Consider the following 14162-nt stretch of genomic DNA (forward strand, 5'->3'; position numbering starts at 1 on the left):
CACCAAACGACTGAACACATCCTTAATTGATGCCGAAATCATCAATCAATGAGAATTATGTATCAACCGAACATTTGATCTGCAAGAGACGCTGTGCAGAAAGACGGTGGCTCTTCATAATACCAACCGCTTCATTCTTGCCTCCCAACCCCAAGGGTAGAGGCGACCATAATACCTTCCGCTTCATTCTTGCCTCCCTACTCTAAGGGTAGCGGCGACCGGGAAGAAGTTTTCGATTACTTCTGCTATCATAGCAGGCAAAATTTGTGTCTGATAAAAATGGAAATAACGTGCCTATTCCACAAAAGCGAGCCCAATATTTATTGGTTCAGCTAGCAAGTGCAATAAAATAACAATGAGGGCACGCAAGGTCGCATCTTCCGGTGCAGACAGGTTCGCGTTCACTGTTTCAATTGAGTGAAAATATATTACCTAGGAGGTAGCTGTTACTATTACAGTAAAGAAAATATCGGGTACTGGAGGAGTGTATTTCGTATTAGGTTACGAACATATTGATCAGATATTTGAAAAACGTCTGAATAATGTGACAGAAAAGTGTACAATTGGTAAAATAGCTTGTTTAAATATCTGGTCAGTTATGTGAATATTTAATAAAGTTCTTCGCACAAATGGTTTAAGAAAAATGTGCATTTGTGTTGCAAAGTTCTTCTTTTTTACTTTTGCGACGAAGACAAAACATTGTGTTTTTTATATCTTTGTTCGTGTTTTTTTTGTCTGATTATAAAACAAACCATACAACTTATTACCCAATTTATATTTAGTTTAATCTTTACATTACGAAAATTAATGTTTCAACATGGGAATGGAGTGTGTGTTGCCGTGCTCCGTTTATGCTTTGATAAAAAGTGAACGAAAAAAGAGTGGGGCTTCTTGCTTATGACATAACTTATGAGTGGCATTTCTGTCCGTTAGGTAATAAAATGCCACTGAAAATCCGTTGGGATGGCATCCTTGAAGTAAAGTTTTGTGTGAAAACGAATCTTCCTAGGTGGTTCGGCGGTACATCAACGTTTTTATTTAGATTATTTGTTACTGAACATTAATGATCTAAACGAGCATCAAGCTTCCCTTTCAAGCGTATATTTAAACACAGTCGCTTGCAGACGACATCAGTACTTTGACGTCAGCATTGTACAAAAATAATTCAATTATTTATTTTAACTTAAAGCATCTTTACAAACTGTGACCATTGAAACGTGCTTTACGGAAAAATGCGTAAAAAAACAACGTGTAGTGTAACATAAACACTGCCCACATATGTGATAGTGTTTTAAACTTACATAAATAACGTAAAATTGAAACAACAATCGCTCAAACTTCTGTAAATAATTTCCTCAATTCGACCTTTAAAATTCATAGTTGTTCTCAATCATCTGGGGATGCTTCACATTCAACACATATACTCCTAGGGGCTAAGGTCAAGGTCACACATTCAGGTCAAAGGTCACAAATTTTATGAATTATTCATTATTTAATCATTCCTTTACTATGCATCAAGGGATTCTGTAATAACTGTCCACACTTGTTCTCCTGTATCTAGCTGAGTGTCAAATATAAGATCCAGGTTGCTAGGGTCATGGTCAAATTCACACACAAAGGTCAAATTCACACATTTTGATTAAATATGCCTTTTTTTGGTTAGGATTCTACCATACTAAAATGAATTCTCAAAATGTCCTGATGTAATTGTTCTCAATCATCAGGCAGTGCAAGACTTATATGTTTTTTTACCAAAGTCAAGGTCACACATCAAAGGTCACACATTTGTAGAAATATTTATTATAGCCATTTTTACTATGCATCAGTGGATTCTGTAATACCCGTAACCTTCCAATAATAATTTTGTATCATAACTGATTCTAATTTAATAATCTGGTTAATTAGATAACATATACATATATCAACTATATGCTTTTTATAATGATGTTATATATTATTTTGGTTATAATTGTGTTAATTTTAACGCCAAATAGTATGTAACACTTTGACGTTGTTGCAATAGACGTCATGTCATTGTGACGTCATTTCCTTTATTACAAATGTTTTACTCCTGGGGTGGTATTCCAGTAGCTTCTTAAAAGATTCAATTGTATGCCACCAGTGGCCAAGAATCTTAAGGTCAAAAGGATTTTTTCCATAGCAGAGAGACTATTATGTCGGTGAGTTGCTGGCTGTATTCTTGGGCCAAGTAATTGTTCCAGAAACATCAACCCATTTGTATCAAATCTGTACCGTTCTAATAGTTGACCATTTGTAAGAAGATCAACTATATTTTCTCTAACTTGCATGATTGTCTACAAAAAAGACAATTAAACTTTATTATTAAATAACGATAAAATATATAAATCACTTACCTGCATTTCATTAAAAATCCAATGGAGTTTTTGAACAATTCTCTGAAGTGCCAGTGCTTACTTGTATGTAAAGCACGTCACTTTCTGAGAATGCATTCATTCATTAATATCCATTATCCTTCAGTAATATCACACATCACACAATTTCAATACACGGCAGTTAAATCCTTCCAATCTTTGTACAAAAACGTAACGCGTGTCACAATAACGTGTATTATTATCAACCACCATTTCAAAATGGGTGGGGTAATTTTATTGAAGAATTAAATATACAATTCCAATGACTTTTTTACTTACAAACAACATCATTACAACAATATCTAACCATTATGTTAAGATGTTTTTCATATTTTCCTGAATAATGAACGATGGGAAATGTTATTTTCGCAATAAACCATAACGCATTTATAACTTTCACAGTTTTACAAAGTGCATTTATCACAACACAGTATTGATTTAACAAGCGGATACAACCGACTATCTATAAATAAACTCGAGTTGTTGAGGCTACTTACCAATAGAACATATATCGCTCTTTATAAAATGTTCTCCAAAATTGCACGTCAATATTAAAATACGTGTAAATAAACGGGTACCGTAAATAAACAATGGACGCGTTTGTGTTTTTAACTTTAAGGACGAGTTTAAGGGAATAATTTTGTCTCTTAAATTTAAGGAAAAAACGAACAGTTTTAAGGAATTTCTTAATATAAGAAATTTATGGAATACCACTTAAGAAATTTCTTAAATATTAAGGAAAAAACTGCTATTTTAAGTGAAAACTTATTATTTAAGGAAACTTCCACAAGATAAGAAGCTATTGGAATACCACCCCTGATGAAGGTCTTTGACCGAAACGTTGAGTAATTTGATTTTGAAAAAGAATGAAGTTGTTTCTCTGTTTTCTATAATTATTTACTGTAATAACCTCCCATAATTCTTCTCCATCTTCTTCCTTGCTGTGTGTCATATGTAAGATTCATGTCTAGGGTTAAGGTCAATGTTCATTTCAAGGGTTAAGGTCAACGTCACACAATATACTTCATGTAAGGTCATACGATTCACATCAAGGGTCAATGTTACACAAATGCTTCATGTAAGGTCGTACTCAATGATGGATGATTAACCTTAAAAACTTATTTATGTTATTTCCACGTATGGCATGGCGGATGTTGTGTTCACATTACGACACTCTGAAAATTTAGTGTATATTAAGGTTGAATGTTTTCGTGGAAAAGGCAAGACTTTTTAATTAATCTAAATGAATATTGAACGCTCAAGAACCATTCTCTGTCTTAGTTTTTAGTTATTGTCCTTTGTTTTTTTTGTATGTTGTTACTTTTCGGGGCAATAACTCAGTATGTAAGATTTCTATTTAATAAAATTTTACAACAAGCAATTTCTCCTTTTGTCATGATACTATCAATGTTAATTGATTCATGAAAAATATACTATCTGCATTTTATTGTCTGCAAACCCATCACAGCTACAAATGAGTTAAACAAAATAATTGACAAAAGGCACAACCCTTCACTTATACCTTTTCGTTTAGTTCTACACCCATCCATAAACAAAATAACTTTTTTTTATCATTTTACAATGTATAGTAATTCCTTGTAGAACAGAGCGGAACAGAACATATCTTTATTTGGTTCACATGTCACATAATAGATGATACATATATTGTGACAACAAGTGAGCGTATACAGGTAGTTCGCTTAAGGTAGGTATTTTATTAAGTGATAAGTGTTATAGTGTTCCGCATTACTTGATTTTTCTCTTATTTCGAATACTATGATATTTTCGCGGTGTTTTCACAGAACCGGGAAAACATGCACACCTAACAATCAAAGCCTTCTAAAGAAGACTGAACCGGTCGTGGGATGGGTAAATGTCGAAGGGTGAACAATTGGACACAATATTTTATTTTAAAGTATTTGTTGTTTCTTTATAGTTGTATTTCAACTTTATTTGACAACCAAATGACATATATAGAAAACATTAATTTGTTACGCTGACATTAACTTTCTACGCCGAATTCCTAATGTATCATCTCATCCCCTTATCGCATAGACTGGTCCCCGTATATCGTATTTTGTAACTGTAATGCAAAAACAAATTAAAGGGTGATAGCTTAATGCATAAATTATTATTATCATAATGTATAACAATAAACCCAAGCTTACGGTAGGACCCACCGACGTTCAAGGGTGCTGGTTTTTTTTGTTCAACTGGCGCAGAAGGGGTTAATAATTGTCATATAGTTATTATGTTGTATCATAGCTGATTTTACCAGCCTAAAGGGAATAGTTCACTTTCCTGATAGAACCTGCTTGCTTTCACGCAGTTATATAAAAAGCCTATCATAGCAGCATCTTTGTTTACATCACATGACTATAGCCAATGGTTTCTTCACCATCATATTTTATCGGTTAATTGCTTTTATTAATCATAGTTTATTTGAATCTAGTGATTTAGTTCATTCTTGAAAATTCTAATTAAAATCAAATTAAAATCACCATTGTATAGTGCATGCAAATGCCATTACTGTGGAAATTTTAAATGTTGACATTGCATCTAAGTGTATTTAATTACAGTATTTATATTCATTATTATACATGTATATTTAATTATTTATTATTTATATTATATTTTATTTCACTTAAATGTTTCTTAATACAAACTTTTGCAAGAAAACTGTCACCATGGGAAGAAGGCTCCTTCCACTTCTTTATATGCAAAATCTCGGTGTTTTGTAAACGTATATGTAACACATCTCGGTTCGGTTACCAGTCTTTTTTAAAACCGAGATGAGTCGTTCGAAATACGACACCCTCTCTTAAAGGGGCCTTTTCACAGATTTTGGCATTTTTTTAACTTATTCATTAAATGCTATATATTGATAAATGTAAACATTGGATCATAAAAGCTCCAGTAAAAAATCAAGAAAAAAATTAAAAAAGGGAAAAGAACATTGCCCGGAGCAGGTTTCAAACCAGTGACCCCTGGAGTCCTGCCAGAGTCCTGAAGTAAAAACGCTTTGCCAACTGAGCTAATCCGCCGAGTACACATTCGTGACGTATTTTATACCTTATATAAGCAATCTTCGTAGTTTCACAAAATTTAACGACAAAAACAGAACTCTCCAAATTATTCAATCGTTTCGCGTTGCAACGCTTTATAATTTTTAGGTTTTAAAATCGTCAAAAGATGCATATAATGGCTATATTAGAGCATGGTTAATGTTCAGTATTACTGTTTCCTCACAAATATCATAACTAAAACGAAAACTTACGGATCTGAAACAACTTTTTTCAAATTTGTCAATTTACCAAAGCGTGAAAAGATCCCTTTAAGGTTCATGGGAGGGATAAAATTCATTAAAACTTCGCTTTGGTTTTTCTTCATTCAATGTGGTGCAATATGGTCAAACTAAATATTATTTTAAAGCTAAAGACGGATACAATAACATAAACACATTTTTGACATGCAATATTTGTGTGCTTTATTCATATTTTGGTTTAAAACCAATACATTTTTACACTAATTTACAAAATCTCAATCTAAAGTTAGGAAGGATATGCACTACCTTAAATTGAATAAATACAAAGCTATATACATATACAAGGTCAAGTTAGCAACATTTCACAGAAAACTATTGTCATGAAACAACAAATGAGTTTTTATTCAACTGCCTTTTTTGGATAAATTTCCTAAACAAAGTTCTAAAAATAACTAAAACGTAACTACTTTTTAAAAATCCAGGTATGGTGGATAATAAGAGTCACAATTCTATTTCAAAGGCTTAACAATTTTGTTATTTACCTCTCAACCAAATTGCAAATTTTAAACCATCTCAAATTGAAATAGATTGCAGAGGACATATAAAATTGTAAAGGAATGTAAAGAAATTGGCAAACCGATTGATTTTATATTTCGATTCCTTCTACCCATTTTTAAAGCGTGGCCCTCGCTGTGCTCCGTAGAAAAACATGCAAAACAAATCGGTCGAAACCACGTGCAGTGGTGAGAAAACCGGGTATGTGTATACACATACCTGAGAAAACACATACTTATTTTGACAGTTTGGTTGCAACTAGTAAAACAACTATTAACATTAATCAGCAAGAGATCGCACTAAATAACTGAAATGACCACGTAGAGATATCATCACTTACCCTATTTCAAATATTTTCCAGCTGAAAATCGTCCCCCACGTCTTTTTTAGTTTATTTGTATTGTTTTTTTCTGGAGCCGAAGTGCATCTTACAGAATATCCATCCAACTTCCGTTGTTTTCACTTTCGTTATTAAAAACTCCGTTTAAAAGAATTATTTCTACTTTTAGATTGTTAAAGCGATGTATTATTATATATTATCAATAGAAAAGTATACCGTGATGAATTGAACGGAGTTACGTATCGATCTTTCTGTCAGTCTGTAAGCGTACTATTTTATGCGCAATAATATAAGTACATGTGATTCGACAACCATTGTAAACATTGGTGAAATGCTTCTTACATAGTTATTTTTTTGAGTGTTTATGAGGTCTGATCGTGCAATTTGCAAACATCAACGGAAAGATTACAATCAAATGCATTTGTCATCGTCAACCGTTTGGAATGTCAATTAGGCGATGAGTGAGTTTTTAGCATGGTTCTTACTATTTTATTGATTTAAAATTGGCTGCCCCCATGGTGATGAAATGACATGTGTTCGAGTCATAATGTTTTTTCATACGTTTTATTGAATTATGGTATCGAGGTTCGTGAACTTTGCAGGGAAAATGCCCTTTACTCCGTGAAGATTTCAGTCTTAAATACTGCCTGATCAGTGGCAAATGGGTCATGCGAGTTGTGTATCGTGTTATTTCTTAAAAGTTGACCCAGCATGTATAGAAATAAAACAATATACATACATTTCCAGAAAGGAAATTCATCTTTGCGTTGAACAAGACCGAGATCGTGAAAATCGCTGCAAAATTAATGAAGTTATGGCTGTTCAAAACGATGCATTCCGTTTTCGGATATTTTGAGTTGCATACCTTGTTATATATATATTTGATAGTGAATTTTTTTTCAGAAAAGTAAATTTTTCGTTATAATATGATTATTTATCATTCAAAATGATGTTTTCACTAATTAATATCATAGCCACACGCTAACCACCTGTGATTGTATGTGTGTGTCTGTCACAAAACTTTAACCTTGGTCATAACTTTTGCAAGATTGAAGATAGCAACTTGAGATTTGGCATGCATGTGTATCTCATGAAGCTGCACATTTTGAGTGGTGAAAGGTCAAGGTCATCTTTCAAGATCAAAGCTCAAGGTTAAAGGTCAAATTTTGCAATATTGAAGATAGCAACTTGATATTTTGCATGCATGTGTATCTAATGAAGCTGCACATGTTGAGTGGTGAAAGCTCAAGGTCATCCTTCAAGGTCAAAGCTCAAATATATGGCTTCAAAGCGCAGTAGGGGGCATTGTGTTTCACAAACACAGTTCTTGTTAAATTATACAATTGCATAGCAAATTCCATGATTGCGATATCAATGCGTGTTGCTGTGGACGAAACTACACATCATGAGAAACAACAATGACAAAGCACCGGCAACACAATCATCAGTTGCATCGTGCTCAACATTGTCTATTCGACTTAACAACACCATCGAAACTCTCAACAAAACTTTCTACGCATAACTACAACCACCTGTTTATCTTGGTCATCATCATCGTCATCATCATCATCATCATCATCATCATCATCATCATCATCATCATCATCATCATCATCATCATCATCATCGTCGTCGTCGTCGTCGTTTCACGTCGTCATTATGATTGTCATCTTCATTAGCATCTTCATTACGATAACCTTCCATATTTAACTATAAATTAAATTTTTTCCGAGTCACAATTTATTTTCTGTATAGTCCGCCATCTTGTTAAAATGATGTAAGCGACAGGTGCGCATAGCAATGTAAAATCGTATAAAGTCCGCTAATACGCGATTCGCATTTTGTTTCATTCGTATACGTAAGAATAATTCTTTCAATAATTAATTATCTTAAAGACGATAACGATACAACTGTTGTTGTTTTTTAATTTAATTACGCGTAAAAATGAATATTTTGATATAACTGAATTATGCATGAAATGCACAATTGCCACGTGGATAACATCGAGGTTTTCATCATGTCTCCGAAGTAACTGTCCACGATTTTTCTTGGAGGTGTACACATTACGGACCGATTAGTGTGCTTGATATAAGCCACTAAAATAATCGGTAAATATTGACACAGGGTTATACCCGCATGACAAATTCACAACCGCGCGAATCTTCGCTGCCTTAGGGCCATAATCTGATAATAGTCGGTTTAGAAGTTTGGTTTAATTAAGATGTTATCAATAAGGGCGCGTGGCGTCTTTTGCCTTTGAAAAGGGCAAAGTGGCGCTTAAAAAGGAGGCATGGCCCAGCGTCACTCAAAAAGGGTCTGGGAAAAACACTAAGTATTGGTATCGTATTTTTCTGAATTTAATAAGCATTTAACACACTTGAAAATGCAGACAAGACACACTTTTAGCAGAAAAAAAGTATTTTTCTGCATTTTCCCAGCGTTTATACTCTTTGATGTGTCAAAGTCTATTTTTCACCTTCACAAATACACTTTACCAGAAAATAAGTATGTTGAAATGCATATTTGGTATGTTTTTAGTATATTTTCAAATGCATTAAAACACTTTTTGCAAAATCATAGAAAAATTCTGAAAATTCTTAAGTGTCAATCAAAAACAGTGGTATATGCATACCACTTCCAATTTAAGAGCAGTAGGCCTAATTTGGTCTACTTGTGGTAGAAATGATGCATTTTGTATCCGCTGTTACTTCAAAAATATAGATTTACATACAGTTCAATACAATGTTCAATTAACTACCATATGATAAGTCGGAATAAGACATCAATCTTGGAATAATCTTTTCAATAATGTATAATAAACTGTTTTAATTTTTAAGTGTAATAGACACTTGCATATAAAACAGATTTACTTCAAAGTTTTATGTTTAATTTGATTTTTTAAATACTTAAAAAATGAAATCATGTTCATGCTTGCATGAACACAGTTTATAAATGCAGTCATAATGATCAAATATGCCATTTTTGTAAATAAAAAAGTCATGGAAAGTGCTTTTTCTACTAAAAGAATAGAATGAATATTACAATAATAGATTCTTAATATAAAATTAACAGTTTTGTATAAGAAAATCACCAAAATGGTGTCCTTTCAAAATTTTATATCATAATTCAAATTCACATAAATCATAGTTCAAAAATACAAAATAACATCAAATCCTTTCACACAATATTGAAAAAATGCACAGTTTATGATTGCTCTTGATTCTTTATTAATTTATACATTTAAAGTTATAATCTTTAATTGAATAATACACATGTAAATCACCGTTTTAACACTAATAATGTAAAGATTTAGGCTGACTCGGTAAAATAATAATCCCTGATTTGAGGACAAATAGGGAATACTGCTGTGATAGTTTTTTAGGTAATGTGATATTATTTTGGCGCTAGCAGAGAAATCTCAAATCAAAGCATAGATCTAATAGTTAAACTTTAATTAATTTACCTTTGATAAAATGATATTATAATATATGTTTTTATACTTGTAAAACTAGTAATTAAAACATGTATTTTTCTATTACATCATTAGACTGAGAATCAAATTGTAACAGTCAATATTGGAAAAATCCATCTTTGTATTATTTTCTTTGCTTGTCAGCGTGATAATTGATATAAAAGGTATATTAAAGTGATAGTCTTCTTAATATTAACCCTACTCCACTCAGAAGCAAAGTGAAAATGGCTATGAGCATACAGCATAAAAAAAGAACAGCCTTTGAGTCACTCGCAGTCGGTTCAGGTTTTATGCTGTTTGCAGCTCATCAGTATATAGGGTTGGAAATGAAGCCTTAAAAACTTGAATCTAGTGAGACCGATCTGTAATTAAATTGAACTTTCTAAGGGACTTCAAACGCGTCAAAATCTAAGTGTAAAAGTGTTAAATCATAACATTTGCTTGTTCAGCTAGAATTGTCCCAATCCATTGGTCTTTTTACAATGTATTTTTCTCACTGACTGGGATTGTCCTGAGAATGAGCCATACAAGGAATCATTGGGGAGATAAGTTGTCAAGTTGATGCTTAGAATCCAGTACACCTGTAAATAGTGAACTTACAACTAATAATCAAGGACAGGTAGTTATCACTCACGCATGTAGGGGTATACACAATTAAAATTGTATGCATTTAGACTTATAATGAACTGCACATGAATCATTTTCCACAATTTCGTAGCCACATTATATTATATAATGCTGAAATATTAAAATAGTCAAAGGTTGCTGATGTGTAATGAACATGGTGTCCACATAATGACCGAAAGGTGACGGGTTCGATCCTAGTGTGGGAGCATTCTTAAGAACTCTCCCAGAGACCCTCAAGGACTGGTTCTAGGCCCAGTAAACGGACTAAAGAGCATTTTAAATACACGTAGCAAGTACTTTAAATGCAATCGAACTAAAAATAAATAGGTTTAAACTTGATGCTAAAAACCTGATTGATACATTTTATTTTGAATCAATCAAATGTGGACAATCATTACAAATAATTAGAAATTTTTTAAATTCTACTTTAAAATAAATAATCATGATAATTTTGGATCAATTTTAAAAATATTAAAAAATGATGATGATAAAATTCTATATTACCTTAAGGATAATAATAAAACACTAAATGTTACTTTATGAAAAATTGAAAACGTTTTTATTTGTCAATATCATGGTATTTGATGCTAATACTTGATTAAAAAGAACGAAAATTATCTTATGATATAGTTTCACCTTTGTTTTTTCTTTTAGATTTAAAGTATTTCCAAAAATCTTTGGTTTTTTTATTCTTCAAACTCTCTATCTCGGACTCTCGGTTACTTTCCTTTATGGTATTCTTTCTCTTTTTTGTTAATTAATGTTTTATAAGCCCGTTTGTATTCTGATAACTGCATTCTATTGACATCGTTTCTGTCAGAATTAAATAAGTTTAACATTCTTTTATAGTTTAAATGTGCGATTTTACAGTCGGTATCAAACCAATCTTTATGCTTAAAGCTACCACTTTCTTGAAATTCGGATTTATTAGAAATAACAATAGTTTTTGAAAAAAAAACGATCTGCTACTCTGCGAAAAACGTCATTAAAACTATTCAACACATTGTTAATCGATTCATTACAATAGTAATTTATATCGTTCACAATTCTATTAAAATCCGGTAATTTTGCTATTATACCCGAGCGGAATTCATTGCGTAACGATTCGTCCCATTTAAATGTGATTTCCTAATACGAAGGATTATCTGCAGAAAATTGTTACAATAAAGCGAAAATGACAAAAACGCATCATCGCTGAATTCGTTCAAGGGATCTTTTCACGGTTTGGTAAATTGACAAAATTGAAAAAAATTGTTTCAGATTCGCAAATTTTCGTTTTAGTTATGATATGTGTGAGGAAACAGTATTACTGAACATTTACCGTAGTCCAATATAGCCATTAAATGTATCTTTTGACGATTTGAAAACCTAAAAATTATAAGCGTTGCAACGCGAAACGATTGAATAATTTAAAGAATTCTGTTGTTGTCGTTTCAATTTACGAAACTACGAAGATTGCTTATATAAGGTATAAAATAATTAATCTGTGAATACACGGCGGAATAGCCGAGAAGGCTAAAGCGTTTTTACTTCAGACTAACTCCAGGACTCCGGGGGTCACTGGTTCGAGCCCTGGTACCGGCTTCTTTTTTTCCCTTGTTTTAATTTTATTCTTGATTTTTTACTGGAGCTTTTAAGATCCAATGTTTTCATTTATCAATATAAAGCATTTAATGACAAACTTCAAAATATGCCAAAAACTGTGAAAAGTTCCCTTTAAAATCGTTCACAGTAAAATCATTTATCAACGAAAGATATCGTTCTCGACATAGCAAGTAATCAATTGTAGATAGCCCGTTACGTGAACAAATTGTGTGCTTACAACTATCACAAATCCTACCGTTCACAATACGAAAACTCGAGGATTTACAAAAGTCAGTTTAATACCGTGATTATTGTGGGACTTATCAACTGATCAATATAACAACGAGGACACGCAAGCAAACCGGTTTTCGCTCACTGTTTCAATTGAGTGAAAATATATTACAGTTGGAGATAGTGAAATTTATTACAGTAAAGAAAAGATCGGGATCTGGTCAGTGATGGGAATATTTAATAAAGTTGTTCGTACAAATGGTTTAAGAAAAGTGTGCATTTTTGTAGCTGTGTTCTTCTTTTTTACTTTTGCGATTCTTAGTTTGGAACGGAGGTATGTATACATATCCACAACATGTATTTTGATTCCAATGAAATCCGTGTAAATACCGTCTTTTCGGTTGTGTGTTCCGTTCGACAAAAGGAAACACGAAAATTAACACATACTAGTTTCTATTCCGATTTACTTCTAACCCATACAATAAAAACCTCGAAGGCCAAACATTTCTTGATAGCTTTTTTTTAGAATAAAACTAAACATAAAACTTATTTCCCATTTGTATTTGTTTAAATCGTAATATAACGAAATTAATCTTTGAAAATAGAAATAAAGTGTGCGCACCTGTTTTCCGTTTGTGCTTTGATAACATAGTTAACGATAAAAAGAGTGTGGCTACAGGCTTATGATATAACTTATGAGTGGCATTTCTATCCGTTGGGTAAAAAAATGCCACTTACAATCCGTAAGCATAGCATCCTTAAAGTAAAGTTTGTGTGAAAACGCATCTTCGTAGGTGGTTGGGCGGTACATCAACGTTTTTATTTAAATTAATTGTTATTGATCATAAATGATCCAAACAGCCACCAAGCCTTCCCTTCAAGCAAATATTTAAACAAACGACATCAGTACTTTGACGTCAGCATTGTACAAAAATAATTCATTTATTTATTTTAAATAAATGCATCTTTACAAACTGTAACCATTGACAACGTGCTCTACGGAACAAATACGTTAAAAATAAACGTTAAGCGTAACCCAAACACTGCCCACATATGTTATAGTTTTTTTTAATTTTCATTAATAACGACATTAACGTTAAATTGAAACAATAATCGCCTAACTACTGTAAATATTTTCCTAAATTTGACCTTTAAAATTGTCTCGCGGTCTTTTATCGCGCATGAAAATAATACACAGTGCTGTCAAAGAAATGGGAACGAAAAAATGAACTCTTGTAAACTACTTAATAAGTTGTTAATAAGTTGTGGGAACGAGATATATAACTCGCTATAACTGGTTATAACCACTTATTAAGTCGTGTAAGTTGTAGATAGATATATAAAGAATACTATGTTAGTGTGATTGTGTACTTAAATTTATCCCACGAGTGAAGAAAGGTTTACATGGCGAGGCTTGCCGAGTGTTGTAAGCCTTTCTGATACGAGTGGGATAATTTTAAGTACACAATCACACTTACATAGTATTTTATTTATCCTCCAATATATTTTTTTTATTAAATTTATTCCTGATTCAATCAAAATAGTAGTCTTTAATTGATAAAATAAAAGAAAAACACATTAAATTAACCAAATATAACATTGCGCAGTAATATTAATTGTGATCTTTCCCGTTTACGGAACTCGAAATAGTCCTTAAGAATTCCACGCAAAAGAAGAGTAACGAGACAAAATATC

At 32.3% G+C, this 14162-nt stretch overlaps 1 protein-coding gene across 1 annotated transcript in view; it reads left to right on the top strand.

The window, feature by feature from the left end:
* Nucleotides 1-12453: 12453 nt before the first annotated feature.
* Nucleotides 12454-14162, top strand: part of LOC127864349 (NXPE family member 1-like) — a 30440-nt gene continuing 28731 nt past the window's right edge. Inside the window, exon 1 of the mRNA XM_052403993.1 lies at nt 12454-12801. Within this exon, the coding sequence (XP_052259953.1) occupies nt 12695-12801 (107 nt within the window). The 5' untranslated portion in view covers nt 12454-12694. The remainder of the gene's footprint in view (nt 12802-14162) is intronic.

Source organism: Dreissena polymorpha, chromosome 1 (assembly GCF_020536995.1).
Source record: "Dreissena polymorpha isolate Duluth1 chromosome 1, UMN_Dpol_1.0, whole genome shotgun sequence".
In the NCBI taxonomy this organism is placed as follows: Eukaryota; Metazoa; Mollusca; class Bivalvia; order Myida; family Dreissenidae; genus Dreissena; species Dreissena polymorpha.